Raw genomic sequence first — 16,379 nt, 5'->3', positions numbered from 1 at the left:
TAACCGCGTCCGCGCCGTCTCAGGAATTATCTCTTTTTCCGCGAGAGCAAGCACGGATAAATCGCGGATCAACCACTGTCAATCGCGACGCACGCTCTCGCAATCTGAAAGCAAAACCGCGGTAAGACATTAAACCGTCCAGCGGACATCGCCCGGCATTTTCATTTATGTTTGTTTTTTTTTCGCGGCCACGCTTACGAAAAAAAACTCCCCTCACGCTTTCAAAAAAGCATTCTCTCCACACTTGTCTAGCAACTTCTCTCGGCGCAGTGCAGTCATCATCATCATCATCATCATCATCATCATCATCATCATCATCATCATCACCATCATATATATCCCATCAAATTTTCTCTATATATTCTCCTGTAAAAATATATACTCCTCTCTCTCTCTCTCTCTCTCTCTCCCTCCTTTTACTCTCATCTCCTTTCACCTTCCTCTCTTTCTCTCTCGCTCGCTCGCTCTTTCAACTTGCATCAAAACTTGTCAATCATTTGTTCGCTCGTCTGACCATCCAAGAGGTACGTTCACGGACATCAACCATCACATATAATTCACCCAGGCTGTTGAACAGAATCGTACAGGATTAGTGTCTGACGTTGATCGGGATCTTCGAGGGTCGAGCTAACTCTAGAGTACTAACATTCCAATTTACAACTTTGGTGTTTCGATGTGAGTGGTCTGTCTTACTGTACTCCAGGGCGTGATGTGAATAAGAAGATACAACTGCCGTAGTGTGTATGTGTATGTGATTCTTTTCTCATTTTTTTTTCTCTCAAAACGCGTACAAAACACACGCATTCCTCGAAATCGTTGACAGTCGTTCGACTCCATGGCTCGTTTCTGAATGAAGGTAGCGAATGCGCGCGAAAAATATGCCTGAAATATCATCTCTCCTGCCGGTGATATCTAAGAAAATTGTTAACCGGCCGCGTTATATGATGCGTTCTCAAAAAAAGCATGGAACACGAATTTGCGTAATTCTTGCATGTAAGATAAAACTTTGCAGCGAAGCAGTTATACTGGATTAATTCGTTGCGAGAAATTCCTCGTTCATTGTTCTCCGAGAATGAGAAACGAGAAAGATCGAGGATGATGAAAACATTAAAATCATAAAGCCTTGTCATATCAAAGAGTTTTCTCACAAAGCCTGTTAAATATAATAAAAAATTGATAACACGGGGAAATAGACTGCGTTTTTCACGAGAAAAATAATCCGATGAATACCAGACGCAAAACATATGGTTGCATATATTACTTTGACTGGTATTTGTCACATTATCTTTTTCTGAGAAAAACTAGTCTATAGTAAATGAAAATTTTCATCGTAAAAAATACGCGAAACACTCGAAAGAAGAAATGTATACAACTAGCGGGAGGGATTGTTCTCTTGCTTTATTGAGAAGAAAATATTGCAGATACGGCGAAATATGCAGATGATGGGGAATGAAAAAAAAGTAGTGAAACAAAAAATAAAGATGACGGCAAGATTTGCAGAAATAAATTTTCCGTAAATTGCCGGGAAGCCGGAATATCGATGACGTATGATCGTTCTACTTGATGTTGTGAGACGTTAGGAGAAATAAATGTCAGATCGTAATCACCTGTTGTTTCGAGGATCTGCGGACGTTTCCATAGCCTTACGATTACTTCAGTCATCGTCTTCATTCAGTCATCAATCGAAAGGCTGGCTGTGCACTGTTACATTACTTTTCAAACTCTTCCACTCGCTCTCTTTTACAGCTCTTTTCTACATTGCAGTTATAAACATCGCCACAAGACTATTATCTCACATTATCGCGGTTGCTTTTAATGAAACGCGCAACTCTGTTTCTTAACAAAGTTGATAATACGTAAAGTTAAATTAAAACTTTGTACATGCAGATATAATAAATATAATATCGAGAATAGCTTTATGTGTTAATAATTTCGCGTCAAGATAATAATAGAAAAAATTTGTTCATGTTGTACATATTACTTTAAATCGCTTGTTTTGTTATAGATGCGAGAATTTTCGACTGATTGGAACCATTAATAATCCCAAAATAAATGCGAAAAAAATATGATAAAAGAGATTATAATTTTTTTCCAATTTTGCAAACAATATTTGAGTTCTTATAATTAACATAAATTTTAAACCTTCTTTGTTAGAGTAAGGCTTACTTTAAATTGAATGACGAATTATATTTTATTTCATTTGTTTTCATCTTTCAAGCTTAATTTGCATGTATTTTTATCGAATTACAGGAATCGCGATTAATGCATAAACAAAGATCAACTCCAAATTTCGCAAGAGATAACACCGTATATCCAAATTCTGGGTAAGTCAATAGATATGTGATTATGTCGCTGATTCGCATTTAAAGGCACGCGAAGGAATCTGTGATAACCCACGGTACTTGGGTTTTTTATTCTCGGCATAGTTTAACATACACTACAATCAATGGAGAACGTTACGGAGAGCATTGAGTATTTTCGCATCACGGCAAACTTGTCGAAACATTTTACAATTTTATGTAAAATTGTCAGTACGAATTGGGAAACATATACATACGAATGCCGTTTGCGCGATCGTCGGATTAATATTCACACCTACAAAGTTTCACGCGACACATGGTAATTCTCGTCGTGGACAAAAGGATTTCGACACTTTTTTTTCAACGAATTTCGATACACACAAGTCATGAGATCGTTCTCGCATACACATAAAAAAATCCTCGACATCAATTCTTATTCAGCTTATTTATATCTTAAAAATGTAAAAGACTGTCGGATGCGGATTCTCACCGTGTCCTTTCTTGACGAGAAGTCCAAATCTCCCCTTTCCCCTTCACGCCCAATGGCCGAGAGATTGACAGATTAAAATCAACATTCTCACACGACACACGTCTCGAACTTCTCATGCATAGTTTTTCGTTTCCTCTCCCCCTCTCTCGAGACACAATACCAAGCAATTTACAGAGCGCAACTAACTCTACAATAAAATTCGTTACATTTTCTGAGCGATATTAAATTGCTTTATATCAATCTGTATTTACATGCTTCGCAGATCATTTCCAAATCATTTTGCAAGGCATCCTTTGAGCATCGAGTACTCACATCGCGCGCGAAACCTCTCGAGACTAATTGAGGGATCACGAACATGCCAATCGTAGGCATCGCTATCTTAAACGATTTGAAAAAAAATACATGATCTGACAGTTAGAATCATAGACAAAATTTATTTAAACTCCAATACTGCTCATTTTATGTTTAATAAGAACAAAATGTATTGAAGTTTAAATAAATTTTATATATAATTTTTTTAAAGTATATATATATATATATATATATATATATAAGATTTTATCTTATAATACATTTACATAATTTCTTCTTCACTTTTTCCAAATTAAACATGAATATTTATAATGTTGATTCTCTGTTCTTTTTTTTAAACAATGCTCATATTATTCACATTATGTTAGAGAACGAAATTTGTTTAGAATATAACAGAGAGAATGACTACATATTTTGCAGTGGCAAGAGAAAAAGTGTCTACGAATTTGATTGTCAGATCACGTAGATCCATAATCACGATTCACGCACGAATGTTCGAACTGATCAATTTACTATTGTCTATCGTACAACGATATTATCTTACTTCTTGTATGAGTCACTTTATTTTACTTTTTGTATTGTAAGGAACTCTGTGCATCTTCCCTGAAAATATTTCCAGACATTAAAGAATTGAAACGCGAACATTCGTGCCAATTCAGCAACAAGCTAAGTACGGTTCTAGTGTCTGTTAAAAGTTGTCTTAAACTACAGCTCTTCTGTAGATCGATTTAACAATTTATAGACGTAAGAATGCGCGATCAATGAAATCCATACCGTCCATCCCTTAAATCGGAATCTGATTTAGCTTTTTTCTTTTTACATATGCTACGTATATAAACAATCTCTTCTCCTGCAATCTCTAAGTATATATCAGACATACATTGGACGACTTTTTACTCATTCTCATCTAACAATAAGACTTGCACCATAATAATTTTTCACGCTTTATATATTATTATTCAGTCATCTCATTGCTTCATCTCGTACTATCAAGTACACGCGTTCATTAGATAAGCGACATTATCATTACTTTTGTAAAAACTCTGTCACGCCTGTAGTTCTGAGACGACCGTTAACAAATACATTTGACCGTCATATACACATATATGTGCGTCGAACAATCCAATCGACATTTTCATAGTAGAGGAGATTTTCTCATCTATACACGCATATCGATGAAAACTCACACTATAATGAGAGAGAAAGAGTGCGAGAGTATTATTCTTAGAAAATTGTATTATTAAGTAATATCTTGCGTCGAGTATAGGAAGTTTATGAGAAATCACTGTATGATAAATGAAAAGCACAACAGCACATACACCTCTTACAAGAATTATTTTATTCTTTCAATTAATATAATTAGATAATTAGTGTATTCTCTTTGAGATAATCTCAATCTAAATTATTTTTTTAATGGTAGCGTACACAGTGATATCGCGGTGACGAATGCAGTTTTTAAGTTTAATTACGACATATGTTAAAGTTATTGACTATAATTGTGAGATGTGAGTTGCATTTTTGCTCATCGTATGTTGCTAACTTGTCTCTTTCTTTTTCTTTCTTTCGTTTTTTGTTTCTTTTTTTTTTGAAAAATAAATATTCTCAACCTGTGTGTAAAGCTATTTCTTTTATTATTTTTATTATCATAGGAGAAACAGTTTGAAAGTCTTTACTATCAAAGGTATTCACTCAAAACTTGCGACACATTATACACATACGTATAAGACATCTAAATCAGTTTTTTTTCTGTGGTTTCCTTAAGAACTCACTCAATTAAGATAGAAAAATTTGATCAATTCAAATGCCTTCTTTCACGCGCAACCAATCAATAATTTTGACACACTTGCACACATCAGTGTAAAATTCTTACATAATAGACTACTTATGTGTTATATATAAGATATTTGAAACAGAAGTTCAAAAATCGGTATAATAATTTACAATACGGATAGCTGCGATCAATCTCTAGGTGTCTTGCAATTTATTCAAACACATTCATACGCTTTCAAACAGTCATACTGATCGCTTTATACTCTCTGTCTCAAAGAATCCTATCAATGTTTTGGCAACCTTTCGCAAAATAGGAAAGAAACTACTGTAAAATATAAGATTGCGCCAACAGAGGTAACTTTGCACCATAATCAAAAAAAATTTCAATCTGTCAATAATGTCTAAAAAGATATTTAATGAGATAATCATTGAACTTTAATCTCAATATCTTTTTAGATATTAAAAATATATCTTTTTTTGTGTTACAAAATCTTTCTTTTTATATCAGTCCATTTTATGATATTTAATGTAATCGTCGTTTGAATGATTAAAATATCCTTTATTCAGCATTATTTTTGAGAATGGATACCTTTAAAGAATTGTGTGTGATAAGAGTGGTTTGCTAGACTAGTTATGACAAAAATTGTGAGATAAGAAAATATTATGCACGTCGAAAAAGTTTTGCTAGAAACTCTTACAATTAAAAGTAAAAATATTTCAGAAACACACGACCGTGTGTGTGTGTGTGTGTGTGTGTCTGTGTATAATATTTCGAAAGTATTCCGTTTCAAAAGAAAATTGTTTTTGCAAGTAACAACAAATTTACATTTACATTACGTTCCCCGAATTAAAAAACCGCGGAATATATACAATATGAATATATAAAGGACAAATTGATTTTATTAAATTGATCAAGAAATCTTTGTTCAAAAGAAACACCTTGTGTAGTTTTTAATATTGTTAAAATGCGCGATTTATGTATCTCATTATATAACAAATAAAGGCTTTTTACAAAAAGCAATATCCAGCAATCTGGCTTTCAATTCAACATATATAATAAGTCAGTTAATTGATTTCGCGTCTATTGCCATATTCCGTTTTATACATCGATAGTCATGGTTAATTAATTTTGCTGGTTAATCATTTTTCAGTCTCCTCTTTAGTTGTGTCGCAATTGTATATATAATGAGGAAAAAAATCTTAGTTAACTATGGCTAACAATTAAATAAAAAATGCGATTAAATCTCGAATTTAACTTATCTCTTAGAAAGTATGTACACTTCTAAAATCTTCTTTATATATTGGAGAAATTTGTGTAATAAAAAAACTTGATCTATTTCCAACTTTTTGATAATTTAATAATTGTTCAATATCTCGAATGTTATATACTTAATTACAAGAAAAGAGAAATAATGCAAATGTAGTCTTGTAGTTTTCAATTTGTGATTTCTATATGATAGCAGTAGCAATTTTATATGTAAATATATATATTTTCTATATATATATATATATATATATATATATATATACTGTTTTTTTATCGTAATAATTAAATGCCAAAATAGCGCAAGTCTTCTTCGGACTCAAAGATTTCTTAGATACTCTTAACATGTAAACCATTCATATACCAAACGGTACATTAAAAGCACATTCATGTACGTTTTATATAATTACATTATTGTAACGCTATATCGTTCACATCCATTAACACCATACATATCGATTTTTTCATTAACCATTAGATCGTACGCTTCACACTAGAGAGATCACACAAAAGCACGCATGATGATCAAAGCTATCCACGCATTACACGTAAGCCTAAACTCTTTCAACGAATTGGAATTGTGCTAATTCATCAAACCAATAAGAGAGTGGGGAGAGTCTCGAAATATTATAATACACGCAATAGTGGCAGATTAGTGCAAAATTTTATTAGAAAAAATGTCAACATACTATAGGCTCTGGCTCTTTATCCTGTTGATAGGGTCGATGCGCGTTTTTTGTACTCTCGACCCGCTGATCCACCCTTCATTTGCTTTCATCAGATTTGTCAAGGTTCTTGCGTCGGGACCCGTGGACAGAGGATCCGTTTGGTTTTACGAGTAGACCCACGGCCCCGGCTGAATTTACTCGTACTTAAGAAAGGTATTCGATTTTTGATCGCGCTGGCCCGGATGATTCTGCCAGGCGCCCTGGGATGCGTTCGGGTTATTCGGGCCGGGGCCGCCGGTGCCAGGGTTACCAGTATTGCCATCGCCACCGCCTTGATTCATCCAGCTGAGGAAGCCGGAATTACCGCTATTGCCGATGCTGTTATTGCCGGAAGGCGGCTGCCCCGGCGGACCCGGCTGGTTCGAATAACCCTGATCGTTTCCCTGATTCTGCAAGTTGCCGATCAGGCCCCAGGACGCCTGATTCAAGGCAGCGGCCACCAATGCCGGATTGACTGGCAACGCGGATAGATTCAACCCGCCCATAGCCAACGGATTCGACATACCACCGCCTCCGCCACCGCCATTGTTCTGTCCTGTGATACCCAAAGCCTGCAGATTCGGCATGTCGAGATTGCCACGATTGCCCGGATTATTCCAACCATTTGGGCCCATATTGTTGCCCGAATGACCCATGTAACGATTACCCTGATAATTGCCTTGCACGTTATTATCAACGGGTCCCGGCGCGCCCCTGCCACCCCTCATGTTCGAATTCACTTGATTATTGAAGTTCTTATTATTGCCCTCGGACTTGGGCGCGGCATTCGACACATGTACCGACACACCCTTGATAATGTGATCCTCGCCGCACAGCGACTGGGCGACCTCGGGATCTAGGAAAGTGACAAACGAGAACGCGCGGAAGGGTTTCGGGATGAACACGTCCGTGACTTCGCCAAATTTGGAGAAATAGTCTCGCAGATCATCAGCGGTTAGGTCTTCTGTACAGCGGCCGACGAATACCTTGCAGGGTACTTGCTGAATCATTCCCTCCTACACACAAACGCACAATCAGTCAATCATGTACGACAGGTTCACAGTTATCCAAGTAAAACTTGCGTACAGTGCACATTACTCACAATCACCGGCGCCGGTAGAATCGCTGCGAGACATATACCGTTCGTCAAGAGACTGGCAAAATAAGTAATATAAGTACATTACAGTATAGAGTTTACATCAAAAAGTATATCATCACCAGCGTATTATGTACAATCAAGTTCTGTAGACACGCAATTTCTCGCTTTCGACTTAAGACTCTAACGTACCGTCGATTGCAACTAATCTGCACTAAACGTCAAGTTTTATAGAAAAAAATTCTTAACACATACTTATTTATCGATTCTAAGAAAGAATATAATATATATATCGGCTGGTTCAATTTATACATATAAATCTTTGTCTGTTATAAAAAACGAACACTTAAGCTCTACATGATCACTTGAAATCCATGCATCAATCTGTACAATGTTCTTTTCTTTTTTATATACTTTCGATGTAGAGAAAATTTCATGCTACATTACACTGTCTTAATTTGAATAATAAGCACATGTCTGATAAAATGTGAACAGTTATTTCAGACTAATTATTGCTACCATTAAAAACAACATATTTGTTACTTTTGACAAACTCCATGAATTAATGGGAATATATAATTATATCTATAAATGTTATTTTCTTATTCAATTAATTCTATTAATCAATTAATCAGTTCTGTATATATATATATATATATATATATATTGTATAAACAATAATACGCAAAATAGATGAGTAGTGTAAAATTAGAAATCTTTATAGTTTGCTTTACAATTGTTATGAAAGAATAAGTATCTACATTTTATAAACGATATACCACGTATCTATTTCGTTATTTTCTAAGAGGTAATTCATAATAAAACTAACGTTCCATTAATATTATGAGGGAAAGTCAGAAAATAAGATTTTCTCATTTAGGTTCGATTCTGTGTATAACCTTCATAAGATTCAATTAATTTTTTAATACTTTATTTTTGGTAAAATATTTACATTATCATCTGATCGGAATTGCTCACTACAAAGATACCTTTTCAATTGTGGAAATAGTTAAAAATCTGATTTCGATCAGATAATATCAAGCATTAAGTACAAAAATGATTGTTTCAACACTTTCTACTGATAAGATTTTGGATCGTTTAGATAAATACCTCAATAGAAAAGGTAATTATGTATTGAAAAATAATGTAAATAAGGACATATATATTTGAGAGTTGGAAATATTTTACCAAAAACAAACTATTGAAAAAAAATTAATGAGTTGGAAAGCTTACTTTTCTACTCTCCCTTGTAAATTATTAAAATTGAGATAAAAATAATTAAATTTTCATCAAGTAACAAAATATTATATTAATAATGCAATTGTCTGGCAATTTTAATTATTAATATAACATTTTTCTACATCTATTACTATGTTTGATAAAAGAACAATCAATATTTTTCATACAAAGAGATAAGAGATGTAATCATATCTCGATTATTAATGCCCTATTTCATTAATTTTTTAGAAATAGTGTCAATTTCTAGTAAACTGTTGTACACATAACATATCTGGGAACTTATCTCACTTCCAACATTCATTCAAATAAAAATTACGCATTTTCTATGATTCTTGTGATATTATAAACATACATAAAAATTAAATATATATAACAATAATAAAAGCCCTAACAGTGATCATAGATACGTGATACAATCCGTTGAGGAATGTATTGAATGCTGGTAGAAAAAATCAGACGCAACTTTCGTGATGTATATACGTTGATCTAATATTCCCATTGAAACATGATCGATTGTATTTACGATAGTCACGAGTTTCCTCGAGTTAGTATCTCGTGTCCGCGACGTGGTGATCCCTCGACGGCCGGTGCTTGTAATAACGATCGTAATAGTTCTCCTTTGCCGGATATCTTGTTGGATCGGCGTATCTACCATCTACCACCGCAGCATCGCGGCTGTCCGATGCAGCGTAACGACTGTCGATCTCGCGGTTGTCCATCGCATACCTGCCGTCCACGTGTTCCCTACCGTCGACGACGTAGCGCCTATCCATCTCACGACCGTCCGCCATGTACCTGCAGTCCGCCTCTCGACCTGGATCGATCGGTGGATGCCGACTATCCGGATGTCTCGCGTCCGCGTAACGTATTTCCATGGCGTATCTGCATTCGGGCGCCGCGTAACGGCCGTCGGCTTGATCGTAGTAACATCGTTGCTCATACCCGTAATTGTTGTACCTTCCCTTGTCGGAGTACTGCTGCTCCGGACAATTATCGGCGACTGGATAAGCGGCCGTGCGTCCCTCAACGCCATAATATCTCGGTCCGTATTCTGCATCGGACGGTGGATACGCGGGATTGGCAGCGGGTGTCGCGGCCACGGCAGTCGCGTGCGGAGGCGCCATATAGCCGCGCGAGTCGTAGGCAGGAGATTCCTCATAGACGGCATAGCCTGGCTTCTCGTTGTAGACGTTATACGCTGCTTGCTGCTGGCCACCACCGCCACCGCCACCGCCGCCTTCGTACTTGTACTTGTTATCTTCATAAGGATAATTCGGGGGATACGACGGATAGTGAGTGGTTTTGTAATCGTATTCCGAGTCGTATCGAGGGAGAGGCGCGCTCGGAGGTGGGGCAGCCTCGGACGATGATGATGACGAGTTTACGCTGGCTACGTACGGCTTCGACGCCGGCACTCGGCGATTACTCGGCGTGTGCACCGGTATAGGTCGGTAGCACTCGTTACCGTGTTTACCCGTATCATAATGACGTGCCATCATTAAGCCATCAATATTCTGCAACCAGATTACACCAGCCCTCGACAATCACATACAGACTTGAATCGATATGTTGAAGCACACATACGCATTCGCTCCGTTCATCGCAGCTCAATGTAGTCAAACTATGTAATCGGAAATTATTTCGATCTCCGGCCGCGATCCTCAAATGATTCGCAGTGCAGAATTTATTCGCGAAATTCGCGTGACACACACACATACACACACACACACATACACGCGTAAGATTTACGCTATTCATTCGCGAGGTTCTTTTCATTATGCACTCGTTCAGCGTCGCTTCACAAAATCTTTCCTCATGACTCATACTTGTTGGACTCTATTATGTAATTATTTTGATTTTGATAATCGTAACGATATATCGCGAATCTCGCACGAATATTAAAAATATCGTTCCTAATATCTCCCGGAATTCGCGCGATTTTGCAAGACTAAGAAATTTCATCACGACCGCTTCATACGCGAATACGAGAGATCTTGCATTTACATACTCCAGCATACCAAACCATACCCATTACAATATTTGATGTATCCACAAGAAGATATGCGCTCGAAAACGTGAAAATATTTACTTTTCTTTAATACGATTATGCTTTTTCAATATATGATACATTCCTTCTCATGATATTCTCATTCACGTAACTCAGAATATTACGCAATTTATCAAATATTTTCATTTTTCAACATAAAGATTAGATCGTCTGATGACTTTTTTTTCTTCGTTATTGAGGTCGAAGCTTGTAAGTTTCACCACTATTAAAAAATCTTGATAAAGATAATAAACGATTTTATTTGGAGCTTGCTATAAGTTGAGTATGTTTTATCGCGAGTCATTTCTCTCTGACAAAACTATTAATCATTCCTTTCTAAAGAGATCTCATCTCATACCGTTTAGAAAGACACAAACATACTATGCTATTTACGTATTCATGCAAACATTATTAACATTGCCCTCTCCTCGGCGCGCTCATACAACACACTCGTATAAACATACATTCATACATACAGACAATTTGCATTCTTCCTATATAATTTCACCACTCGTCTCTCACACATTCACCTATTTATACCACAGCGAATACGCCCCGTATATATATTTATATAAATTTATATAAAAATGTAGTATATTTGAAGAGTGCGTAAAAAAACATTGACATTTATATTTTATGATAAATCGAAATAGACGAGAAGTCTACAAGATAAGATATTATCCACGTGATCATAAGCTTATCAATTTTAATTTGTTGTCTCTCACACAACATTCCATCATTTATTTAAAATATCACACGTGTGCTTATATCTGTACATACCCTCAAATGTAAAGATATTTACAAACTAATGCAGGCAAAGCTTTAAAAAGATCTACCTAATTGAAAAATTAGATATTTTATATTCTATCTCAAAGATGTATGTGTATTATCTTTTTAAATAAAAAAAAAAACTCCTTTTATGTAATCGTTTTTTTTACATTAAATCGTTAAGGGAAAATTTAAAAACAGGTCATTTGATACAATTGGCGTTAGAAAATAAATAAAAAATGTAATTTGTTTTTAAATATTCATTCAATGTTACATGCAATATAATACAGCCAGTAATGCTTCAGAAATGATTCATTCTATTTCAACATATTGAGATAATTTAGAACTAAACATAAAAAATTATCTCGTTAAAAATGTATTCATAAGTTTTGCTGCAGAGCTATCTTATTTTAGAAAATATGTACAGATTGAAGCCATATGTATCAATTGAGGGAGAAAATATATCATTTCAAAAACAAAACAGATCGATTGTTTAACAGTATCATGCATAATCTAAATTTTCATTTAATATTTATTTAGATAATAAATATGCTATATATATTATTATTACAATAATTATACTACAGCGAACTATTTATATCAATGATCGACATAATATTAAATGCATTATACAATTTTTATTATCCAATGGTATTTAGATAATGATTAATTTAGTCAAGATAAAACAAAAGCTGTAGTACATATTGCTGAATAATTGAACGAAAGAAATATTAAATATAATAAGAAATTGCAACATAGCAATTATTTCTGGCAAAAGTGCAAAATATTCTTCAAATATGTTTTCTATTGCCTTTAAAATGATTTATTCACTCCTGATTTAAATATGCATCACACATTGATTTAACATTGATGTTCTTATGTATTTGAGAAAAAGCAATATAAAATAGCAGAATAAATCATAAAATCTGCAACAAAGTTATATTCTTACCTTACTGTTGGGAACCTTGACATCGCACCATCTGCCATCTATCATATGACGTTGAGCGAGACATCTCAACTGCGATTCATAACTTCCAAATCTAATAAAGCCAAATCCTTTACTTTGCCCAGATTTTGCATCTTTTTTTACCTAAAACAAGATTTTAAGACTTTAATACATCTACAATCTTTTATAATTAAATATTTCATATATATATATATATATATATATATATATATATATATATATATAAAATGAATGTAATGTTGTTTTTTAAATGTAATATTTTTTTGATAATTATTTTTACTTTATTAGAAATGTTATAAATGTTATAAATAAATATTTAAATTAAAATTGTTAATTAAAAAATCATTATAAAATTTTAAAAAGATTCTTTTATTTTTTTGTTACTTAAGGCTATAGCGTTATCACATTTATTCTTATCTAATAGATTAGTAAGTTTCAGATAATACAATATTAATACTGCCAAAATGCAGACTTTTTTCATGTTATTCTTCAAGCCCATATTTCAGCAAATGCAGATGCAAAGATAAGACTCACCTGAGCCATTAAAACTTCACCAAACGTTTCGAAATACTCGCGCAAGTTCTGTTCGGTAGTTTTCCATGGTAAACCGAGTACAATCAAGTCAGTGCAACGCAACTTCGTTTCCATTCTTTTAGTCTTAGCTGTGGAATTTTCCAAATTGTCATCAGATTTACGTTTGTTCTCTGAAAAGAGATAATAGATGTTCATGTCTAACAACTTGTTCACTGAGAAAAAAAAATAAAAGAAAAGAGAAAGAAATAGAGTAAAAAAAAAAGCATAACTTGCTTTTCTCTGCATTATCCTTTAATACTCTTCAACATTTCAACAAATGATTATAATACAAATAGTTACGAGGTATAAAAGTACAATTCCATCATTTTCATTACAAAAGTGGACAAATACGGAGGAGTATCTTCAAACAATAAACATAATTCATTAAAATATGACAAATAATTCAAATGTATCTTTTTTTTTAAGAAAATGTAATTATTTTTGATAATTGATAAATAAATAAGAAAAAAAGCACCATCCCCATCAAACGAGTCCGCTGTTTTCCAGACTCGCGGGTTTGCAATGCTATGATGATTTCGTCATAGACTACGACGAGAATCTCGTAAGAATGTTTAATTTAGTGTTTCTCGAATGCTAAACATATAGTCACATCCTCCGTATTCGCGGCGACTCTACATCGACGCCACGAATACGTGCAGCGCCACCACGTTATAAATATACTGCACGAGAGTGAGAAATACGTATGTATATATATGTATATATATGTATATATATATATATATAATTATACCTTTGGGGAACACACAGAAGTAGATCGCCTTGCCCCAGCCGTTCTCGGGCGGATGCAGACGGCCGTCGACCAGTCGTACGCCGCGCATCGTCCGCGATTCCGGATTGCGATATTTGAGGCCGCAGGTGCCGGGAAACTGGGCGGACAGGGTGGTGAGCAGGAGCGTGGTATCGTCCTCGGTGGGTAGCTCGATGGGCTCCTCGCCCTCATCCTCGGCGACCTGAATGTAGGACGACATGTCTCTGTCTGTCGTGTCGATCGTGCGGACGATCCTTTGTCAGCGGATTAGGCGACGACACTGTTTCTCTTGGTCGTCTTCTCGCTCCTATCGACGCGTGCTCCCCTTCTCGCTCGCTCCCTCTTAGTTTCACTCTTTCTCTCTCTCTTTCTCTCTTGCTCACTCTCTTTTCTCCGTTTCTCCCGAAGTTTCGACTTTCGACACGTTTCTTTTCCTCGAATTTCGCCCGTCAGTTCTCGCGCACGAAAAGGAGAATACGAAGAATTTAAAACTCGCTTAAAATACTCTCGCAACACAACAAACACACACGCGCTACGATCGCTCGCACCCAGTCACGCAACACCGCACCTCTGTCTCTCCGCTGCTCTCCGCTCTTCTTCCACGACACGATGGCGCTGTCAGCAGCGCCACCGGAACCCCGTGTCCACACTACGGTTTGTCTAAAGAAGAATTTCGCTCGGCGATTCCGATTATGAGACAGAAAGACGCAAAAAACGCTGAAAAGTGTCACGAAAGCGAACCGCGGCGAGAAATTCGCCGACAATATTCTCGCTTTGACAATCTCGTCGCGTCACGCGCGGCACCAGCTGATCGTCGCGGATTTGGCGTCGTGCAAATGCGTGCGGCGGTCGAGGGCGCGTAGGAATACATCTGTCGAATGTAGCGCTGCGCGCAAATGGCGACGGCCGGTCGTGTCATCGATTTTCCGGCAATGAACCTTTTGAGCCGCATTCGTTCTTACGAGATACTTTTTTTCGATGAAAAAGCCGCGCCAAACGATAACAACGTAATACTCGAAGCCATGTCGAGTTTTTCTTTCTATCGCGTCTCACGATCGTAGTTGGAGTTAAGTCTTAAGGCATATGAATTAAATTCTATGAATGTATTATGAGATATGATATATTGAAAGAAATAACGTTGAATTTTTTTTACATATGCAGCTAATGATTATGTCATCAATATATATATATATATATATATATATATATATATATATATTTATAAAGAAAATCTTGAGAGTAATAGATTATAAATTTATAATATACAAGATTTTGAAAACTTTATTATCGATCGTAGGACATGTAAATTGTAATAGAAAAGTGCAGTGTTCGAATTATCAAATAGCCTCTCAAAAATAGTTCCGGCTATAATATTGCGAGGACGCCACGATAGATATTTACCCGCGAAAGAGATCATATATATTTCTAACGCGCGGGTAAGAAGTTCTCTGGAAATTGTATTGAATTGTGACTAGAAATTGTGTAATTAGATATTATATTATGGACAAGATATCCGTGAAAGATCTATTAAAACTTTGAAAAAATTTGCTCATCTCTTTAAGATAGACATCAGGTATTATTATATTATCATTGATTTGAACTTATATCTTGTTATTATATCATTGATTGTTAATTTAATGACTAAATTAATTAAAGTATCAAGCTGGAAACACACTTTGTAGAATTTTAATTAGAATTCTATTAACATAAATATATATCAAACTGTATGACACGTTGCAATTTAAATGGAATATAATCGTAGATATCTCAAGTAACCAAGTAAAATCCTTGGCTATATGTAGAGATACTTATCAATCAATTATATTTTGCGGTGTGTTAATTTCTATCGAAAGACCTTTGCTACTTGTGTAATTAAACATGCATAGGATGGCATACATTTCTCTATGGTAAAGTAGCAATTTAAAGAGAATAGCGTTAAAGTTTTTAACGTCATATCATGTATTATGTCAAAATTGCAACGCATTGAAATATGTGTTTTGAATAATGTAATTTTCGCAGAAATTGTGAAGAATTCATTACATCTCTCTAACATAAAAAAAGATATTGAATTAATATC

At 35.3% G+C, this 16,379-nt stretch overlaps 2 protein-coding genes across 3 annotated transcripts in view; one reads left to right on the top strand and one right to left on the bottom strand.

Moving 5' to 3' along the window:
* LOC126852760 (uncharacterized) overlaps positions 1–16,379 on the top strand; it is a 108,680-nt gene that overhangs the window by 71,988 nt on the left and 20,313 nt on the right. The window lies entirely within an intron of this gene.
* On the bottom strand, positions 2,383–15,112 carry LOC126852740 (TAR DNA-binding protein 43). Of its 2 annotated transcripts, none has more exons than XM_050597871.1 (4): positions 14,285–15,082; positions 13,495–13,664; positions 12,943–13,083; positions 2,383–7,859 (listed from the first exon to the last, which is right to left on the bottom strand). In XM_050597871.1, exons 1-4 carry the CDS (start codon positions 14,520–14,522, stop codon positions 6,999–7,001), a joined length of 1,410 nt encoding a protein of 469 aa, XP_050453828.1. In that variant the 5' UTR covers positions 14,523–15,082; the 3' UTR covers positions 2,383–6,998. The 2 variants fall into 2 exon arrangements, with proteins under 2 accessions (XP_050453828.1, XP_050453827.1); XM_050597870.1 differs by lacking the exon at positions 2,383–7,859 and adding an exon at positions 8,224–10,692 and having other exon boundaries at positions 14,285–15,112.

Source organism: Cataglyphis hispanica, chromosome 11 (genome assembly GCF_021464435.1).
Source record: "Cataglyphis hispanica isolate Lineage 1 chromosome 11, ULB_Chis1_1.0, whole genome shotgun sequence".
Taxonomy (NCBI): Eukaryota; Metazoa; Arthropoda; class Insecta; order Hymenoptera; family Formicidae; genus Cataglyphis; species Cataglyphis hispanica.
The sequence above is the reverse complement of the archived record's forward strand: the minus strand, read 5'-3'. Positions and strand labels throughout refer to the sequence as shown.